Consider the following 22362-nt stretch of genomic DNA (forward strand, 5'->3'; position numbering starts at 1 on the left):
GAAACATATTCTGTCCCAAACACAAAACGTGACTGTGCATTTAAACACGTTTAATATGTTATCGAGTGACGCACTCAAAACCAGGGAAGCAACAGCAGAGGCACGATTTGAAAGCCTTTCAACAAACATTCCTAGAGTTAATGAGGCGACACCAATCACTACCAATAGTGATGCTAAGACTTTGCTAAAGAGTTTGGAGAAATTACTGAGAAGTGAACTCGCCAAGTGGTGGGAGAAGAAATCTCTTGAAAAATACCGGGATGCAAACAGAGTTCCCAGGGGTCTGAGAATCCTCACTGTTCCAACCTATGAAAACCCCGACCCTCAGATGCTACAAGAATGGGCGGACAATAGCCTACAAAGCTCTATGAACATGGTCAACATCCTAATTAAATACGCTGAATCAGACCGTGATAAACTATTAGTGGAAATTGACAAAACACAAGCACTGTTGGAGGCAACTGGAGAAACAGACTTTGTCATGTGCTTATCTAGGTTCCTAATCGATACTGTGACCTTATGCCCCTATTCGGCTATAGAGCCCTTTATTCCCTATATTGGCATAACCGTTCAAGTGCGATTTTCTGAAAAGTCATCTCTGGCCTCACACGAGCAGAGCCACAGAGCCACATTCCAGCATGACTCTCTGCTACTTCCTTTGCGACCAATTAGTGCAATGACAGAGCAGCAGTCACTATCTGATATTCCTAGATAACACTCCGAGTTCTTCAACAAGATAAAAACTTAGCAAACCTGGAAATCCCCGCTTGCTATGTTTTGATTAGTAATAGAACTCTAATGAGCAACTGATAGCTGCCACTTCCTAGTGACATCTTTTATTGACGTCTTATGTCCAGCAAACTTGCGTCAAACCCGGCACCTGTCAGGTATAAATATTACCAACGTTGCCTTAAGCAATGCGAAGCTAGCTGCTGTTGAGCGAGAGCTACTGTTGCTGATGCCAGCTGCCTGCATGACCAGTGTTGGTAAAAACTAGCACTCTGTCGCTGCAGCCTGCTATCCTGTGGTGGTGAAGCTACTGATTACCATTATCACCGCTACAGCGCGACCTATGGTTCAGTACGCTTGAGGAGCCGTGCAGCCGTCCTCTGCGAAGACATCCAGCCCAGCTGCCCGCGGACGCTGTCACCCCTCCTTCCTCCCGACGCGCTGAAGAAGCCGCTGCCTTTCTCGTGCAGAGAAATCCAGTCCCGGCGCTTCCAGTTTACCCTCGCAGGTGACTGGGATATCGAGAGAGACCCCTGAAGGAGATACCAATCCTCCATCATTCTATTCAGAGGTATGGTGTTGACTAAACCCTTAGAAGAGAATTCTTGAAACAAACCTTGGCAAAACCAACTTAACTTAAGCTACTTACTTACTCCCCCTTCTCACGTGTTAGGCCTAGGTCAGGCACACTGGGGTAGGCTTAGTTAGAAGCACCAGTTGAGTATGTTAGCCTAATGTATATATGACTGTATATATGTTTTATTACTTTTAAACCATTGTATGGCTAAGAAACCATATCAATGCTTTTACAGTTCTATTTCGCAATTCTTATCTTACTGTACATACTTTTTATAATAACAGTTATTGCAATTGTGGCAATACATTTCTCTTGTACGAGAAGAAAGACTGTTCAATAAATGTTACCCTTTATTGATACACGCCCGTCTCTCTATTCTCTACATATTGTGAAAGTAAACTGCACCAGACTGACTGAGTGAAATCTATGTCTATTGTTTCACACGACCCTAGAGATCGACTCTTGATCTGAGGAGCAAAGTTGTCATGTTGCACGGTTGTTGGAAAACTGAATCCCTTCTTGTCTGTGCCAAGGAAGCTGATCACTTCCTATGCAGAGAAGAAAGTTTCCAGTGACCTCTGAGCTAGTTGGTAACACAACCCAATTAAGTTTAGCATAGTCAGTGGAGGCCTGGAATATCCGCAGTTCCACGTCGATACTACTGTTTATGTTATTCCAATGCGCAGGGCCTAGTGGGAAACTAGGAACTACACTACAACTTCATTGCTAAGAGCAAAGCGGAGATTGATATCCGCATTAAGAAACTGGAGGACAGTATAATAGAGCGCAAAGTAACCAAATTCGCAAGGGATAAAAACGACTACGCTACTGGAAGGATATTTACCTTCTCAAGAAAATACGACAACTTGAAGCGCAAAGCATTATCTAATAGTGGCAAAGCGCCAAGCGGAAAAACAGTTACAATCAATCAAGGCTCTGGCATTCCAATCGACAACAGCGACACAGTATCAATCAACTCACTAACCTCAAACAGTGAAGACGAGGGCGCTTCGACATCCGCCAGTCTAGACCCTGATAAAAACTATACAGTAGTAGAGGAACTGGGTTTTGTAAACGAGGACCGGCGCTACTCCCTGCGCTCCCGGAATCCTCAGAACCAAGCCGGCAATCAGTCAGCCAGCGCAGGCGCTCAAGGCGGAGGCACCACAAAAAGAAATACCTCGCAGGCAAAAACAAACAAGAACTGGCGCAGATAACTTGCACTGTGGACAATACCGTCATCAACTTATCTGATACTGTTCTCACAAAGGCGGAGGAACAGCTTCTATCTCTGGGTCTTTCATTCTGCCCGCCTAATAAATTTTCCTACAACCAAACCCGGATTGATCTGTACAAGTTTGTGAGAAAGATCAAACTCATCAAATACTTTAAATTGGAGGCAAAACGCAAACAAAGTGGGGCTACTGAAACTCTTTCTAATATGGCACCACAACTCCAGGTACAAGACAATGCTGGTCTGCAAGACCTATATGACTTAGCATTTGAGGGCACATCTCAAACTACGCCTACTGTCAGTCAAGTGCTCAATGTGAACCGAACAGTGACGACGCCATTCAAACCCAAGTCAACATTTTTCCCCCTTATGCCTCGTGATGCTGTAGACATCTTCAGTGACCGTGTTATCATTGAACTTAAAGCTCTAAACAGGTCAATCATGATGCAACGTAAACAACTCAAATACAATGACCAACAATACAATTTGCTCATCAACAAACTTCAATCTGACAATAATGTGGTTATTAAAAGTGCTGACAAAGGTGGCAACACTGTTCTTTGGAAAACTACGGACTACATTGCGGAAGCACAAAGACACTTATCTGACTCTACCTGCTACACCCTATCATCACAATTTGCCATGGTTCAGAATCACAACCTAATACGTAAACAGTTGAGTTCCTGGAAAAGACTTAATCTCCTCACCAAGGATGAATGTAACTTTCTGTCTAAAGACCATCCTGTGACACCCTACTTATACTTTTTGCCTAAAGTTCACAAACTTGTTACCCCCACGCCTGGTCGACCCATCATATCGGCCATTGGAAGTATGACGGAAAACATTTCTAAATATGTAGACTTCTTTCTCCAGCCCCATGTGGCGAGTCTCCCTTCTTTCTTAAAAGACACTACAGATTTCTTGACCAAGATTGGTAATGTTAATTGGTGTAATGATTATTTGTTTTTGATTCTAGACATCGAATACCTTTACACCTCAATCAATCATCAGCACGGTGTAAACGCATGTCAGTATTATCTTAACACACGTGCCATTTGTTTCAGGGAACACAATTCCATGTTGATTGCCATGATCAAACTTTGCCTGACCTCCAATTTTTTCCGCTTCAAAAACAACACTTACCAGCAACTGCGTGGTGTGGCTATGGGCTCGTGTAGTGTGGCTCACTGGTTAGAGGCGGCAGACCCGAGAGCAGAGGACGGCCCGGGACCAGGGTTTGATTCCCGGCGCGGCAGGTTTCTGGACCAGGGTCAGCGGACTCGATAATTCTCTCGCCTCGGTGCCCACTCTGATCAGCGATCACACTCGGCAACTCTGGGCATTAGCTTGCCTCATCTTCACTAACGGCCCCACCAGACCGCCGGGGATGCCTAGTCTCACCCTGGAGATACCCATTAAGGGACCATCTCTCAGGGAAGCCAGGAAGGGTTTCGCAGCGGTCGAAGCGCCTTGGGACCCTACGGGTAATTAGTGCGCTATATAAATGCCAATACATTTACATTTACATTTTTCCCCCAGCTACTCATGTCTTCATGTGGGTTGGTGGGAGGAGCACGAGCTCAGAGCCACACACGCACACTGGTCGTCATGTATCGCGCATTATTGGCGTTACATCGACGATATTTGCATCATCTGGAAGTGCACCCAAGATCAAGCCCTTTCGTTCGTATCTGACTGCAATGCCAACACCTTAAATCTGAAATTCACTGCCAACCTTAGCAGTTCAGAAGCTGAATTTTTGGATGTGCATTTGTTCATCAGGGACAACACCCTCATGACCAAACTACATCGTAAGAGTACTGCTGGGAATTCCATCTTGCACGCACGTAGCTCCCATCCAGCTCATACCATCCGTAGTATCCCCTTTGGTGAATTTATTCGTATTCACAGAATCTGCAGCGACCCTGACTCCTTGGCTATTTGCCTCGAGGATTCTAAACAACGCTTCCTGCAAAGAGGGTACTCCAGAGCCATACTGGATCAAGCTTTAGCTAAAGCTTCATCATTAGACAGAACCACATTACTCAAGCCCAAGGAGCCCCGTACTGCAAACACCAAAAACAACACAGATGACTCTCAACTTACTGTCAGGCTCATAACTACTTTCAGCTCACAGGAGCGAAAAATGAGGCGTATCATTGGCACGGAATGGCCTATCATTCTGACGGATCCTATTTTGGGTCCAATGATAAGTGAAACACCTACCATCACGTTCCGACGTGCGCCATCCATGCGCGATGCTCTTGATAGGATAGCACCTGAAAACCCTCCCAAACCTACCAAGACCACCAAAATGGGCTTTTTCAAATGCACCTCTTGCCGTGCCTGCAACTTTGCCACGAATGCCAGTCACTATGTCACAGCATTCAGCAACACGCCTATTCCCATCAAAGAACACCTCACATGTAGATCTGAGTTTGTGGTTTATAAGCTCAGGTGTACATGTGACTTGGAGTACATAGGCAGTACCAAGTTGCCTGTCCATCAGAGGATATTGCAGCACATAAGGGCCATCGTCAACAGTGACAGCAGTTACCCAGTGGCTAGGCATTTTGGAGCAGTCCACAATAAGAAACTTAAGGACCTTCAATACACGGTCCTCTGTTCAGTGCCTCAACCCAGTCGGGGTGGGGACCGTGAAAAACTGCTGAGGCAGAGAGAAACTCAACTCATTCTGTCCCTCGACACCAAAGCCCCTAACGGGCTTAATTTGAGTGAAGATCTGAAAAGTTTCTTGTAAAACATTATATATAGTCTTATTTGGCGGTTTGGTCTCTGTAGATTTTTTCCTTTTTCCTTCTTTTTGCTCAGTCATGGTGTTAACTATTGTTTCTGGCTCATTGCCAGTTGTTTGATATGGCGCCTATTCTTAAGTCATGTCTTTTCAATAATTTGCTTTGACCAGGATTTATGCCATGTCTTTGAATATATCCATGTCGCTTTGAATTTACCATTTTGTCTGTTTTCCCTTTTGACTTTTTATTTTTTCACATTTGTGGTTGGGCTCTTGTATCTTTTTATAATTTTCTCACTTTTTTAATTTATTGTGTTTTCATTATCCTCAGCAATTTATTGCTTTTCATCTTTCATGAAGCATTTCACTTGTGCCACCCGTATCTGCGTTTTATTGTGATGACGTTTTCTCTGAATTTGAGAAATGTTGGCATTGTTGAATTTTCAGGCACTATGTCTTGATTTTTTTCTTGCGTTCTGTAACTTTGTGGTTGGCCGCTAACATTTCTGCAAAGCATAATGTAGGCACTATGTCGTGACAAATGCTATGTTGCTTTCTTATTTGTTTTTCTTAGCCAGCTACACTCTTTTACTTCCTTTGAACGCTCTTTTTGATCCGTGCTGGCATTTCACTATATACTATTTGCAAATTGCCTTGATCACTGATACAAATGTGCAATCATGCGTGGTACATGTTGCTGTTCATGTAAAATTAACATGTTATTTAATTCAGACACTGTTTCTTTATTTCCTGCCTTACTTTTGGGCGTGTTTTCCCAATCAAGCCCCTCCCCACACCTTGTATATATCCCTTCACTTTTTCTGAGTGCATTTGTGTGAACAAGCTCCCTAGTGGAGTGAAACGCGTTACTTCTAAATAAACGTTTAAACCTGCTACTCACTTGAGTTTTGGATCGTTTGTGAGCTTGACATCTGGCTGTCTGCCGTGGCGCTTTGAGGTCTGCACCCTGCTGCTGTCTGTCATCTACTGACAGGCTGGGATTCCTTTTCATATATATATATATATATATATATATATATATATATCTATCTATCTATCTATCTATCTATCTATCTATCTATCTATCTATCCCCGGTACCGCAGGACTTGTGCTAATGCGGTGAGGCGTCTGGGGGCCTGGGAGAAGAGTTTATGCAACAAAGGCAAAACCAGGATATTTTAAACTGCACCCATTTACGTTTCTTTTGTTACCAGCACTCACTATGGGATTAAAGAAGTCGAACTCTAAAGCTTACCTAGTCTTCCAAGATGGAGCACTCTGGGAACTGTAGTCCGGAGATGAAGGCTGCAGTGACGCTTCGAGAAATTTGACTCAGCTGGGCTCCCGCCTATGGGAGTACTATGTAACTTGTATAAAGCGGGCTGGTGCACGGAACTGGTTAACAGGGCATATGATTAAGGCACACCTCGCCGAAACGCGTCATGCCATAACCTTGCAGAAATAAACAAATCTTCATGGAACTCCGCTGTGTCCCTCCGGTTTTCTTCTGTGTGAAGCAACCTTTCCTTGGATATATATATATATATATATGTATGTATATATATATGTATGCGTGTGTATGTATATATATATGTATGCGTGTGTATGTATATATATATGAATGCGTGTGTATGTGTATATATATATATATATATATATATATATATATATATATATATGCGTGTGTATATACATATATATGTATGCGTGTAGAAATACTGCATGAGGGTTAATTGCTGGGATCCAGTTCCCAAAGTCAGGTGGCGTGTTGAGCCCGGCGGCCCCCACCGCCGAGAATTGTCAATAAACTTCCAAGTTTTACCGTAGTAAGTAATACACACACTCAAAAGGGTACAGCTGGTGAAGGTTTATTCCCAAAGTTGCGCTACGCGTTTCAGCACCGAAATGCCTTGTTCACACGATTAACCTTTTCCGAGTGAAGAGGAGTTTTTAAGTACAAACCAAACAATCATCAAGTATAGTAAACACAAAAGAAGTACATTGAGTTTAAAGGACTATGGCGGATATAGTTAAGTGTACCTTTGGGCATGAGTTCTTATGAGACACGGATTTTATGTAATTTGAACAGTTTAAAATAAACATAATCCCGATTGGAAATTTGTGCATAAGAATGTTTAGACAGTACAAGGCATTGCTCTATATTTGATTACGCCTTGATATCACATTTATCAACTTGAGCCAAACACATGAGCGCCATTTTGTAACTGGAAATAATCCAAGATTCAATCATCTTTGTCACTGATTACGGGGGGACATTCCAAATATATTATACATATGCACATTGTAGGAATTGATATGTAAATACCATCGGTCTAGTGCCAAATTCTCAAATCATACGTAAATAAATAAACATTGCACGCGGTCTAGTGCCCTTTGCATTAAATCATATATGTCATATAATTCACAACATTATGTGGCAGTTCTCATTCCGCAATTTCTGTTATCTGTGAGCATAACGAGATCAAGTCCATGTTCAAGTTTGATCAGTCTGTTTTAACCTAGCCCAGTCTGTTTATAGGTGGCCATTGGCAATAGTACCCCATTCTACTCTCATAATGGAACTGAATGCAAGAAAACCTAAACAATTCAGGGAATAAGATATAAGTGAAGGTGAAAGTCTTAGCTTTAACGTAGTGAGGTGATAATCTTCAATTCACGGAGGCCATGTGGGATTCAGTGCAGTGCTCGGTTTTAATTAAAGTGGCCCACCTACTCTCCTATAAGACAAAATTACAAATTATGTTAAAATGGGTTAAAATCAAGAATTTATACTGGTTACTTTCATAGGTTTTGCAGAAAAACAATACAGAAAAGTAATAATGCAGAAAATCAAGACACACAGATTGTATTCATAATAAGAGAATACTCATTTACCATGACTATGCACAGGTTGCTATACGGAAAATTTAGGAAACATTAATCCATATGGAGATGGGTTGCAAGTTCCTCATCCTGGTTGTGTCCCCCAGGATATTTGGTCTCTAATTCTAATATCCATTTTGATTCTTTTTTTCTTAAGGCAAGTTCCCGGTTCCCACCCCTTTTGCTGATGTTAACCTGTTCTATTGCAAAGTATCTTTGCAGTTCATTGTTTGATTGATGCTTTTCCTGGAAATGTCTTGCAATAGGGTATTTTTGGTCCTTGTTGGTAATTGCCCTTAAATGTTCTTGGACCCTTTTCTTTGCCATGCAGGAAGTGCTACCTACATACCTTTTCTGGCATGGACATTCCAAGATATAGATGACGAAGGTAGAACTGCATGTTAAGAATTGTTTAATTTGTTTTCTGTTGGGTATACCTGGTACTTCAAAGTCTTTCACCATGACACTGGTGTGGCAGGCCCTGCAGTGTCCACAGGGATAGAATCCTTTTAATCCCTGTATTTGTTGGTCAGTTATGTTTGTTATGTCACTCTTGACCAACATGTCTCTTAGATTACGGCCTCTTCTGTATGTTATCAATGGTCTCTTAGTCAGTATAGGGCCTATGATGGTATCTGCTTTAAGGATTTTCCAATTGTCAGCCATAATTTTTTTAACCGGTTTGGACTTTTGATTGTACGTAGTAATCAGTCTGGGATATTCAACTGGCTCAACGGACTTAGGTTTAGGGGTAAGAGTGTCTGATCTTGGCACTATAGATGTCTTATTTACTGCCTTAACAAGTACCCATTCCGGGTAGCCTCTTTCTCTAAATCGATTAAGAATGGTGTTCATTTCTTGCTTATAGTCTTCTTCGCTGGTACAATTTCTTTTCGCCCTAAGGAGTTCGCCGTAGGGAATGCTCCATTTAAGGGGGTCAGGGTGGGCACTAAGAGCATGGAGTAAACTGTTCCCTGCAGTATCCTTCCTATGCAATTTGGATATCAGTTTGCCTTCCTGGACCTCAATACTAGTGTCCAAGAATTCAATCCGACTTCTACTTATGTTGTAGGTGAGTTGGATGCTGAGGTTGTTCTGATTGAGTTTGTCAATAAAATTGACTGCTTCCATTTCTATGCCTTGCCAGATGATAAAAAGATCGTCTATGTACCTGATCCAAGTGTGTACCATTTTAAAGTCCTCTCTGTCTTTCATCTGCTCTGATTTCTTCTTCCCACTTGCCTAAAAAGAGAGTAGCAAAGTTCGGAGAAAAAGCTGAGCCCATGGCCGCACCGCAAATTTGTTTGAATAGAGCCCCATCAAACATAAATATATTGTTTCGCAGGCAAAGTTTCATCATATTGATGAGCATGGTAGTGTGGTTCCTGAATCCTAATGCACGTTTTAAAAAAAAATAGTAGCAGGCCTCCATACCATGGATGTGGTCAATGATGGTATACAGTGCGCTTACATCCATGGTTATGAGTATAGATCCTTCTGACCATACCACAGTGTCTATTTTGGTGAGGAAATCTGTAGTATCCTTTATATAGGAGGGAAGTTTAGTGACATATTCCCTAAGGAAGTGATCAATGTAAACCGAAAGGTTCTCATTTACACTTCCTTTCGAGGAAATGATCGGTCTCCCTGGGGGTTCTGAAAGATTTTTATGGACCTTGGGGAGTAGGTAAAATATAGGTAGCTTGGGGTAGTCACGTTTAAGAAAGCATATTATGTGCCAGGAAAGAAGTCCCTCTATTTGCCAGTCATGTAGTTTATTCCAAGTCTCATGAATACTATTGTGGTATTCAGTGGAGTTGGATTTAGTATAGAAAGTATTACCTTCAAGTTGTCTCAAGGCTTCTTTGACATATAAATCTCTGCCCCATAGAACAATATTGCCTCCCTTATCTGAGGGTCTTAGCACTATTGATGTGTCCCCGGATAAGGAAAAGATAAATTCTTGTTCTTGTTTAGATAAGTTTCTATTGCAATGGTCTTTATTGTACTGGGTGTGTTTGAGTTTAACAAGTTCTTTACTGACCACTTCCTGAAACGTATCAATGGGATCATGTGGCATTATGGGGTAAAACACTGATTTTGGTTTAAAGCTAGTGCATGCTGCTTTGTTCGTGTTGGTATCCCTTACACCCACAATTTGGTCATCTTGTTGACTGTCAGTAGTGAAATCGCTCAGAGCATATACGTCCTGTATCAGGTCACAATCATTAATAGTAAGTTCAGGTGGGCTCATCTCTACTGTAGGCACTTCATTGCATTGTTTAGGTTTAAGTGTGTGCCATTTCTGTAGTTTAAGTTTTCTAGTAAAGTTATAAATGTCTATCCTAGTATCAGAATAGCTAAACAGTTCATTAGGGCAAAAAGTCAATCCTAAGCAGAGTATTCGTTTCTCCTTAAGGGTAAGAAAGGTAAGAGTTCTAGAAGATAAGTTCATTATGGTTTTATTTACCGTTTTGTCATCCATGGTTAACGTCTTCTTCTGTAGCCTCCCCTTTTGGATCCCATTGGCTTTGTGTTCTTTCCGTCTTCTCTGCTTGAACTTGAGTCGTCTCTTTTGTGATCGGCTCTTTCTCTTTCTTGTCCTCTCGGTCTGCCCCCCATCGGTGTTTTCGGCGATATTGTTTCTGTTGTTCTTCTGCCTCTTTTTTCCTTCTTGTTCTCAGGACCCTGAACTCCTCTAAAAAAGTCGCCGGTTTCTTGATGATCTCTGTATCTGAGACTGTGCTGGTAGATGTATAATATATTTGGAATGTCCCCCCGTAATCTTATCTAGCTAGTTGGTTTTCACCCATTCCAGCATCGCCCGGTACCGGAAATCTGCATTATGGGACATGCTGTCCATCTCTCCACAATGGACAGTAGTTTGGGCGCACCAATCCATTTGGAGTGAGAGTCACAGAGTGTAACCTATCGGCACAGAGCGGGATACATATCAGCACGGATTGAGCATGCCTCCTGCAACACTACCTGGCACTGAAGAAGGCCTAATAGCCGAAATGCATTTGCCTTTGTGAATTGTGAAATAAAGCGGCCTCATCGATGTTCCCCTGCTGTGGCTTCCTCTCTTTTTTCCGTAAAGGAGGTTTTGTGGATATATATATGTGTGCGTGTGTATATATATGTGTGTATATGTGTGTGTGTGTGTATATATATGTGTGTGTGTGTATATATATATATATATATATATATATATATATATATATATATATATATATATATATTTGTGTGTGTGTGTGTGTGTATGTATATATGTGTGTGTGTTGATTAAAAAAAAAAGTTTTTTATGACGTTTTCATACAGCATAATGAATGGATTTTTTGTATGTTTATGTGTACTTTGTATGATTTTAATTAATCGAATAAAGTGGTATTGACTTGAATATATATGTGTGTGTGTAAATATATATGTGTGTATATGCCCCTTTGTAGTTAATTCATAGAAGCATGCAACTTTGTAAATTATTAAAATCTTAAGAAATTGAAAATAATATTTTATAAAGCTAACTTTCCAATACTAATTTATTTTTAGAGATTTACAACTCACTACTCATCTCATGGGAAGTGATACCTTTGTGCATGTTGGTGGATGACAGTGGATTTACCAGCGCTTTGAGCTGGGGAGTAAGAAGTATTAATAAATGTATGATACGTTTATTTTCTGGGGATTTCCATTCAGAGTATTTGAACAAGAATGCACATCTACCAAATATACCAATGCTTGAAACCTACATTAACCAATAAAAACGACATTGTCTTTGTCATAGTCTTATCATTTATCTTAGGTTCACTGTCTGAAGCATTGCCTGTTTTTTTAAGGTCTAGAAATTTCATTTTGTGCATTGCAATTACCAACAAGTCTTAGCTTTCTAGCACATTGATATGAATACCTAATCGTTGTACTATTGCTAGATGCTACCCAAGACACTATTCAGAGAGAACTATTGCTAGAAAGGGTTTTGTCTTACTAGCATTTTTTCCTTAGCAATGTAATTACATTTATTGTCAGTATGTGTTTTCTTCCTGCAGAAGACAACCAGTGGTATCGAGCCTCAGTCATTCGTTCTGTTACTGAAGACAGAGCATTGGTCGGTTATGTCGACTATGGTAACTTTGAGGTCCTTCCAGTTTCTCGACTTCGCCCCATGCTTCCAGTATTTCAGGAGCTGCGTTGGCAAGCTATTAAGTGCTCATTAGCCGGTAAGATACACCTCCTGCTTCTTTTCAAGGTAGTGTGTGTCTTTACCTTTTAGAAAGGTTAGTCATGCTGTATTACATTGCCAGTGTTTCCTATATGGTATTTTATTTATGTGGTTAGGTCCTAGCCACTTTGCATGTTTCCATGATGCAGTAAAGGAGACTCTGTGCACAAAATGTACAGTATTGCTAGTGAAATGTGCTAATGTTGTGAATTCTCCCAGTTGTAACCAGTGTCTATTTTCTTTATTATAAGAATAAAACATTAAGAAAATAACTGAATATTGCAGCTGAAAGAGCTGGCTGGTTTCACAACCCTGTTAAATGATTCTACCTTTTAGAACTCCCTGCCTCTTTGTTGTCTTGTTCAGCTTGTGCTTTACTTTATACTACTCAATGGTTTTGCATGTATAAAGAAATGCCTGAAGCTTCTTTTGAAGATTTGTAATTTGTGATAATACATGTCCACTGCTTGCATTTTTTTAAATTAAATTACTCATCTAAAACATTTATGTCCACTTCCCCACCCCCCCTACTGTTCTCAGTGGCACAGCAGCAAACATTTGGCAGACTTCAGGAGGTTCATAACTTCAACAGTCTGTAGTCTGTACTCTATACTCAGTCACTTGAACATGGATAAAAAAGATGCTGCGATTGTTAATATTTGAATGAGGCCAGAACCTTATTCTTTGGGTTAGATGGATAGTGAGCTTGGAAAGTACTTGAATTTCCTTTGTGATTAGTAGCCGACTTAAGGCAAGACATCTGCCCTTCTATATTTTGTTCAAACATCACACACACCCTGCTCATCTTGGATATATTGCTGATGTTGCTACCAGTGTTTGCCCATAGTGCTTGACCAGATTATGCATTCACACATTATTTTTCTCGAATTTAGTGGCCCCACCGAAGGCTGGAAAAGTTGAAGTACCCGAGTACCCTGTATGCCACTGCAAAATGGTTAATGGCAGTTTACTCCTAATCTCCCAGACCCTCTTTGGAGTCTCTGCTCTAAAAAGACCCACTTCAGTACACACACACTGCAGTAGTCCCCCTCTATGCTTTGCTCACTACTTTACTTTGAAATGGCCTGTAAAACTCCAAAGTATAAGTGAAAACTTTGAAACTGGCTTAAAGGTAAGTAAGATTTCTGATATACTTCTAAACCAGGATTCCTCAACCTTGTGAACATTCCCCAGGCATCAGACTGGATCTTGAAACTTTAAATAGTAGTCTTGCATGCCAGTAGGTGGCTTTATAGGGGTCTGTGTCAACGATGTTCTGTTCTGTAAATGACGTGCAGAGCTGCATATAAGCACCACCTATGTGCGCTGACATCAGTCCCTTTCCTTCGGTGCCTTCAGATGGTGATCAGTGCTTCTCCTTAGTCTTTGACCAGATTTTTTATTTTTTAATTACCCAAGCGTGCATGGAAAAATGTCACCCCTAAAACAACAGGTTCTAAACTGTGTGCTAAACAGTTGTCTGTGATGGACCATCTTAAAATTTGTTTGTGGTGCTTAGGGTCATATCGCCATCAGCTCCTGGATGGCTAACAACTGCTTAAAGTTAAACTCCGACAAAACGGAGGTTCTGATTTTTGGCAAGCTACACCCGGTATGATCCACTACCTGGTGGCCCACCAACCTGGGACCACTGACCCCGAAGTATCGAACCATTAATTATAATGGGGTGACCACAAATTATGGAACACTCTCCCTCAGCAAATAGAATTCTGCCCAACACAAATAGAATTCTGCCCAACACTATCTGCTTTCAGGAAACTAATAAAAACCTGGCTTTTCAGCCAATAAGCACCTTGCAATTTGGCTAAATCCTCTTCACAGTTCTTAGCGCCGAGGCACCCAAGGGTATTTGCGCGCTCTACAAATTGCTTAAATAAATAAAAATCACGAATCCAGAGCCTGTGGTTAATGACCATTTTTAAAGTGCACATCCACCAGATGGTCTCTTGGCGCTAGGCAACCAGTCAACTTCAACCTCCCTTAGTATCACGCCTGTCTAAAGAGCAGGGTTTTCAGGAGTTTCCTAAATGTAGCAAGATCCAAAGCAGACCTTAGATCCAAAGGCAGGCAATTTCATACACGAGGGGTGATAACGGCAAACCTACACCCTCCGAGCCTTTGCTTTTTCCCGGACGGGGTTGTCTAGGTGCAATGTGCTAGATCTTAAAGCTTTGGTTGGACAGTGTTCAGTGATCCTAGACTTTACGAAAGCTGGGTAATTCAATTGGAGGGGCTTAAAAACCACGCAGCATGCTTTAAACATTGATCTCTCTACAAGTGGCAACCAATGAAGGTACATCATTGCCTGGGAGATATGGCAGTGTTTGGGCAAGGTGTATGTCAGCCGAGCTGCCTGGTTCTGAATTAGCTGGAGCCTGCGCTGGGGAATTTTAGGAAGGCCCAAGTAGATTTAGTTAGCATAATCTAATCTAGACATAACTAGAGCTATGATTACTTGGATCAGAGCCTCCTTAGTAAGGATTTTTTTAAATTATTTTTTATGTGATGTAGCTTGCAGAAGTCACAGCTCCTACCTGCTGCTTTAAAAGAGAGTTCCGCGTCTATTATGATACTCAAGCTTTTTACAGCTTTTTTGGGTGTGAAGGTAGAGTTCATCTTTCCAGGCCAGAACAATGGGCACCAATAGTTCACCTTGCTTTTTGTGAGAATTATCTCAGTTTTGTCCGGCCTCAATTTCAGATGATTGCTGGTCATCCAATCTCGGATGAACCGCATAGTATTCTAAAACAAGTGGCAAGTTGAGGGTTGTCCTTAATCCTAAAAAACAATTGCATGTCGTCTGCATAATTAAAGATGTTGATTTCTTTATTTTTGAGGATATTAATCCGGGGCAAATGTAGATGTTAAAGAGATGGGGAGACAGCGAAGAGTCTTCACAATTTACTTGCACCTCTGTAGAAGAGTAAGGAGGAAACCTGAATAATTGCGATCTGTCCCTCAAAAAGGAGAGAAGCCATTTCAATGCTGAGTCTTGAAAGCCTGCTGCCCTAATCCGATCGGCCAGAAAGATATGGTTGAAGGCCGCAGACAGGTCCAATAACACCAAGACCTGGGTGTTGCTATTATCTACCTCTTAACAAATGTTATCAACAACAGACATGATCACTGCTTCCGTAGAGTGTGCTGGTCTAAATCCCTCTTGTTAAGGATACAAGAAGACTGACTCTTCAATGAATAGACATAGGTGATGGGCTATATAGGCCTCTAGTAATTTAGCAAAATAGGGTAAAAGCGAGATAGGCCGAAGGTTTTTCATATCCGTGGGATCAGCTCCAACTTTCTTTGTAATTGGAGCAATAATCTCTTTTTTTAAAGGACCTAGGAACCACCCCTAAATTGACAGATTAGTTAAAAAATGACAGTATATGGTGAGGCAGCCAAGTACATACTGCTTTCAAGACCTTCCCGTGGCAGATGTCAATTGGTGAACTAGACTTTACCGTTGTCAATAGGAGTATTAGGTCCTCTTGCCCTAATTTGTAGAACAGATAGTGAGGCCAATAGTGGACCTTTTCCATTTTGGCAGTAATACTACAAAGGACATAATGTGATGATCGGACCATCCACATGGGGCTATACTCAAATTTGGCACAGGGAATTTTGTGGTCCATGTCTGGTCGGGTCGATATAACAGCACACAAGTAAAAGACTAGGACGACGACTCCCAATGGATAACAAGCTTCTCTACCGAGGGGAGCTCGGGGGGGGGGGGGGGTCATTTTTACAAAGCAGTGCTCTTTCTTGATAATAGCCGCCACCCCTCATCCCTTTTTTCCCGTGTTCCTGTTGATTTGAAGGCTATAGTTGTTGGGGAGAGCTGCAAGTATGTCTGGAGAGGACTCCTCCGTGAGCCAGGTCTCAGTTAATAACAAGATGTATGGGGATTTGGGCTCCAGGAGATAGAAGACCTCATCCTGGTGCTTCACTAGGGAGCGGGTGTTCAGATACACCACCCGGAGTTCAATAAAGTTAGGCTCTGAGATTCTGGGGGTAGTATTTTGTGATGAAAATATCTGTTTAGGGTTAATATACCGTCTAGCCTCCTGGGACCCATTTTGTGGGGATACTAGGATCCCTAATTCCTGTACTACCTTTGTAATTGAGGGGGGAAATATAATGCCTCCCATGAATGTGGCCCAGCAATTCAATAAGTGATGGCCGGAGTATTATAAGAGGATCCTGGACTCGCCCGAACGTGGACGGGCACAGACGGGCTCGCCATATAGCTCCTTAAGTAGGCGTGGTGAAACCCCACCCCCCACTATCTAGGACCAACTGAGCACCAAGAAAAAACCTTTTGAAAATTTCAAAACAACCTGCAGCCAATACTTCGGGTTGACCTACTAAGCTGAGGAGGATAGTCCCTACCACCACGTTTTCTCAGGTTAGGAGGTGTGTATGGGTCTCTTGGTATGCACAAGAGAACTACCCATTAAGTAAGTGCCCATCTACCAATGTTGGTGACTCCATGTCGTACAGTTTCCTTTTTCTCAATTGGAACGGTCTTTTTTTTTTTTTACAACATAAATGATGGGATGGTGTCAGACTGATTCTATGCAAGCCCTCTGCATATGTTGGCCTAAAGACCTGCTAGCTCACTGTGCCACCATAAGTATTCCTTAGCCTGAGAATGTCGGAGATAAAATGGGCAGTGTCAGAAAATGACAACCCTGAATCTTCCAGGAATCGTGGTAACAGAGCTAGAACCTTTTCACTCAGTTACTCATGCTCACTTATAAAGGTACACAAGAAATACAGAAAGGGCGTTTTTATTATTTATTTAACCATTGTGATTCTTTTACAAAATATATTCTCGGCAATGATTAAAAGACAGAAGCAGATAACTGATTAGCAGTAGAAGAATGGTGAGCAGAATGATCGATTCCATTATTGTGCGAAGACCGTGTAGATATGCTGCCATACAAGTACTGTGTATAGTATACTACCACTATGTGCTCCCTAACCTAGTTACCTAGGGCAAGGGTTCTGCCAAGAATCCAGTACTGGATGATCTAACTCCTCATTACCTGGAAGTAAATGTACGCAGGTCACAGCCTTGGTCACAATTTCGACATCCCTCCTCACAGAGGGAAAACAGGAATCAGCTGGTGCTCTTCTCATTGGAGCATGGAAGTGCTTGTGACTTAACATCCTCATCCATGCTTCCATGTTGACACTTCAGCCGGGCAAACCTTGTTTATTGTCTTTGTGATAGCCTAAATAAAAAAAACAAGAGTTGCACAGTGTGTTTACAGGTCTTGTACTAAATATTCAGGGCGTCAAGATAGTGCACTTTTGACGTGGATTTGTAAGCAATGTGGTTTAGAGAAACTAACCCTGCACTGTCACATAAGCAAATGTGTTTCATAAGTCCTCGTATAGAAAAAAAGGCAACTTAAGAAACGTGTACATGTAAAATGGCAGTATTTCTTCCCGGATCAAGCTTAGCCATGTGACAACACCCTGACCTCCTGCTCCTCAGACATAAGTCAACTAAAGCTATCTAATAATAAGAAAGCCATCCAGAGCAATACTATGGAATATGTTAATACAAATGTTAAAATGACTAAAAAGGCAATCATACTGTTTGACAACCAAACATACAGAAAGCCATGATAAAAAATGTAAAAACTAATACAAAACAATTTAACAATGAATTTAAGATGTCTAAAACAGGCCGAACCTAAAAGTTCCCACCAAACAAAATATACAATTTTTTCTGTTCAGAGAGGTTGACGAAACATTTCTGTTCACAGCAACCGCAGATGATGATCCCAGAGGCACACCTCAGAGCAGGTTTATGGATCAAATGTGTTCCCATTCTATACTCACAGCAGCTACTACAGGATGGACCACAGCCAGAGGTAAATCCGCAGATCCAGAGCCAGGTTCCATCTCAGCAGAAGCCTCCCAGGAGGGCACTTAGCATCCATACAGAAGCAATGGTTGACGCAAAGGACAGTGATAGAAATGGGCCTTCAACTGGTCCACCAGTATGTTTCTGTCCAGAGGCTGAAACAGTTGGGTTCCTGGGCACAAGTTCAAGCACACTCGAAAGTGCACAGCAGACAGCGGAATACAGCCTACGCAGTGAAGCCACACTGGGCGAAAGGATAAGAACTGATGCTCATTTAATTTCTGAAGCAAAGTTGTGCTGAAACATTGTACCATGCGTTCACGGCACACAAGCACATGTGGTAGTGCCAGTTTCCTTCAATCTCAAAATGGGACATCTATTGCATAGCAAAAAAATTAAAGTCATGGTCCTGACAATCAGGAGCAGGAGAAAACCTCCCAAGATGCTTCCGAGCACTGAGTGAATGAATGAATGATGGAATCAGTCATGGAAACTGTCTGGAAGTCACTAACCAAACCAGAGCCTAAACGTTCACGTCCACTTCTTGAATGGTGGACGTGATTGAGGGGATCCAATCTCGCTGAGTTCTACCTTCTAAAAATTAGTTAAGCCACTTTCTAACGGAACCCGTGATACCCAGCTGTTGCAAGCGGGCAAGGAGAAGTGAATGGGTAACCGTATCAAAAGCGACAGACAGGTCAAAAAGGACCAGTACTGCCCTGCCTCACATATCCAAGGTTTCACAAATGGCTTCAGCAATTTCCACCAATGCAGACTTTGTAATATATTGGGCCGGATGAATGAGTCCGTGCCTTTCAACATAGGCAGCCAACTGCTTATTAACCATCATCTCATAAACTTTAGCAATAGCAGCGAAAAGCAATATCGGGCGGTAGCTGGCTGGGAGGTTGGGATTGAGGGACACCCTTTTTAGGTCTAGTGGCGTTAACCACACGTAATCGCGGTCTCGCCAGAGACCTATAGTCAGCAACACTGCTTTCCACGAGACAGGAGCTGGCCGCGCGCATCTTGAAGAAGGCGATCGGAGCGAGCCATGCGCAAACGCGCGCTGTGCTGTGGCTGTCTCCTGGGAAGCGCAAACACACACGCATGCGCAGACACACACACACGAGCGCCCATACACGCATTCACACATACAGAGACTTCCCACACACACGAGCGCACCGAGACCCCCCCTCCCCCATGCTCTAGCCGTCTTGTGCCCTGATGGCTCTCTCGCTCTGGGCCCCCACCGCTCCTCACCTGCCTCACCAGTTCTCCAAATTGTGTTCTACTCTCTGTAGCAGAGAGAGGTCAAAATGTCACCGCCGGCCGCTCGATGTCTAGCACGGCTCACAGGCCGCGAGCAGCTCATCAGTGCCCAACAGCGCCTGCATACAATTGTCGCGGTGGACAATGCTTCCGCGTTCAGCTGCGGCCATGGCAGCAACCAGGAAAACCACGGAGGACCTGACCTGGGGCACTCTCTTCGATAAGTAGAGTTAGCAGTCATCGTCAGGTCAGGGCTGGGGTCCGAGCACCCGCACAACTCCGGGTCCATGCCACACTCTGGCACCAGCTCACAACGGCAGTCGTAGGTTGGGCCGCCCGCAACACTCCGATGTTGGGTGGCTGGGGCTCCGCAGTCCACTGCAGCTCCGGAGGTCGCAGATTGCAGCCCAGGGTATGTGGTGCCCGGGACGACAGGTAGGATATCGCGGATTTAGGATTTACAGCAGGATTGTGTAGGATTACTACAGGGCTACGTGAGCTGGGCTAAGACATGCCCCCCATGCTGGTCATCATTGCATGCGCACGTCTTGTTTTTCAAGCGATCACGAAAGTGAAAGCGATCGCTTTGTCTGCCTTGCCTCCCGGGCTCGCTGCGAGAGGTAGCTGTGAATAATAACTGCTGTCAGCCCCGTGCTGAGGTGCATCATCAGAGCTGTGTAAATAATAACTGCCTCAGCCCAGTGCTGAGGTGCATCATCAGAGCTGTGTGAATAATAACTGCGTCAGCCCCGTGCTGAGGTGCATCATCAGAGCTGTGTGAATAATAACAGCTGTGAGCCCGTGTTGAGGTGCATCATCAGAGCTGTGTGAATAATAACAGCTGTGAGCATGTGCCTGAGGTGCATCATCAGAGCTGTGTGAATAATAACTGCTGTGAGCCTGTGACTGAGGTGCATCATCAGAGCTGTGTGAATAATAACTGGGTCAGCCCCGTGAGTGAGGTGCATCATCAGAGCTGTGTGAATAATAACAGCTGTGAGCAACAGCATACTCTTGCACACACTCTCACTGCTCACCAATTCAAAGTTTGCAAAAAATTTTATGCAACGCAATTCATACACAATTCCAATAACTCAAACTTTAATGCTGCGAGACCTATTGCATTGTAAATGCTTGTTTATAAGGGGAACAATCCAGGCCTGCTTACAGGCAGGAGGGACCGTGGCCGATGCCCATGAGGTGTTAATCCACTGATTCAGGAAAGGGTTGATTACAGTGGCAGCGCCCGACAAAAGTTTGGCAGGACACATATCAACTAGTGGAGCCTGAGTTGAGAGTGGACAAAGCGGCCATGGAGTCTGCTAAAGGAAATATATCAAAGGTGGAGAGAGTGACCTCAGAAGGATATGAATCTTATAGAAGAGACGGTATGGAAATGGCCTGGGTATCCAGATTGGAAAAGTGAGATTGAAGTGTTCTCACCTTATTAATAAAAAAGTTGGAAAGTTTTTCACACAATGGGAGCGATGGAACATGGGCATTGGTCATGGCTTTAGGTGTTGTATATTTTTGTACAATATGAAAAATATATGCATTATTGCCAGACAAGGCAATACGTTCAGCATAGTGCAAGCGTTTAGCTTGCGCAATAGCAGCGTAATGGGATTTTTGAACCTCTTTGTGGGCAGTTTTGGCCTAGCTGCAATAATTCAGTCTCCATTGCCTTTCTAACCTTTTGCAATGCTGTAATATACTACACCAAAATGAGGTATAGTGTGCAGAAAGTCCAGTGGAATCCCCAGAGGCTTTACAGAGGCTAAAGTAAATTAAACTAATGCTCTCTTTTGTGGCATTGTGGGCAAGAAGTTAGGCTGATCAGAGGGTAGCATTGTTGTACACACAGTGGCAATAAATGAGACGCACACTCCATGAATAAATATGAGGCCAATTTATAAAAATAATACTTGGTTAAACTTATTTTGCACAACTACAGAATTTCGTCTTAGTTAAATACGTTTTGCAGTAGAAATACTTTTCAATGTAAAAAGTGGACAATTTTCAGTATTTGCAATGTTAACCCATGTGAGGAAGAAAACATTCAGGATAGTTATAGGTAACGTCGAATTACAAGACCAGTCTTCAGGAGTTAAGGTCAGTATTGGTCAAGGTTAATACAGCGGCACAGTACAGATCAATGGGGACTGGGGCAATCGGACTGGGACTGCTTACATGTAAGTAGCAGCGGCTCGGGGACAAATCTCCGGTGTTGAGGCATGCATTGGACAGGAACCAAAGCAGCAGCAACACTACACCACTAGTGGCACAGGAGCAACTGGGTGCGGGGTACCAGCACAGCGTCCGGTGCCTAATGTAAAGCAATAGAGAAAGGCCCAATCAGAAAAGGGCTGCAGGCTCAGGCCATGAGACCAGTCTGAGGAAACCAACCTCTGGAGAGGTAAGTTGCGAAGTTTGGGGACGTAGTGACACCTTTGGTCCTTCTCCACGTCCCAGGGCGGACAGGTGCAGGAGTGCCTTTTGGTGTTGGAATCTGCTTATTGGGGCAGGTTGAGGGGGATCTCTGAGCAGAGGCTGCAGGCAACGCTGAGTCCAGGAGAGGTCTGCTCACAGTAGACTCTGGAGCAATGGGAAACCTTGCTGGGGGCCATTTGGATTCTAGTTGGAGGCGTCTGGTTCAGAGGTGGAACCAGGGTCAGGCTTCAAGGTTCTAGAGGCCATGGTATTTACTTTTAAGAGAGACCTTTTTGAACAGGTCTGTTGGTCTTGGGAGATCTTGGTATTCGTTGAAGGCAGGCAGTCCTTCCAAGGCTTTGT

General features: G+C 42.9%; 1 protein-coding gene across 2 annotated transcripts in view; it reads left to right on the forward strand.

Annotated features, from left to right (window-relative positions):
• TDRD1 (tudor domain containing 1) overlaps positions 1-22362 on the forward strand; it is a 1954313-nt gene that overhangs the window by 1079983 nt on the left and 851968 nt on the right. For both annotated transcript variants that reach the window (XM_086922877.1, XM_086922878.1), the window contains exon 14: positions 12226-12396. In XM_086922877.1, coding sequence (XP_086779003.1) covers positions 12226-12396 — 171 coding nt within the window. The remainder of the gene's footprint in view (positions 1-12225; positions 12397-22362) is intronic.

This window comes from Lissotriton vulgaris, chromosome 5 (assembly GCF_964263255.1).
Source record: "Lissotriton vulgaris chromosome 5, aLisVul1.2, whole genome shotgun sequence".
NCBI classification, from domain to species: domain Eukaryota; kingdom Metazoa; phylum Chordata; class Amphibia; order Caudata; family Salamandridae; genus Lissotriton; species Lissotriton vulgaris.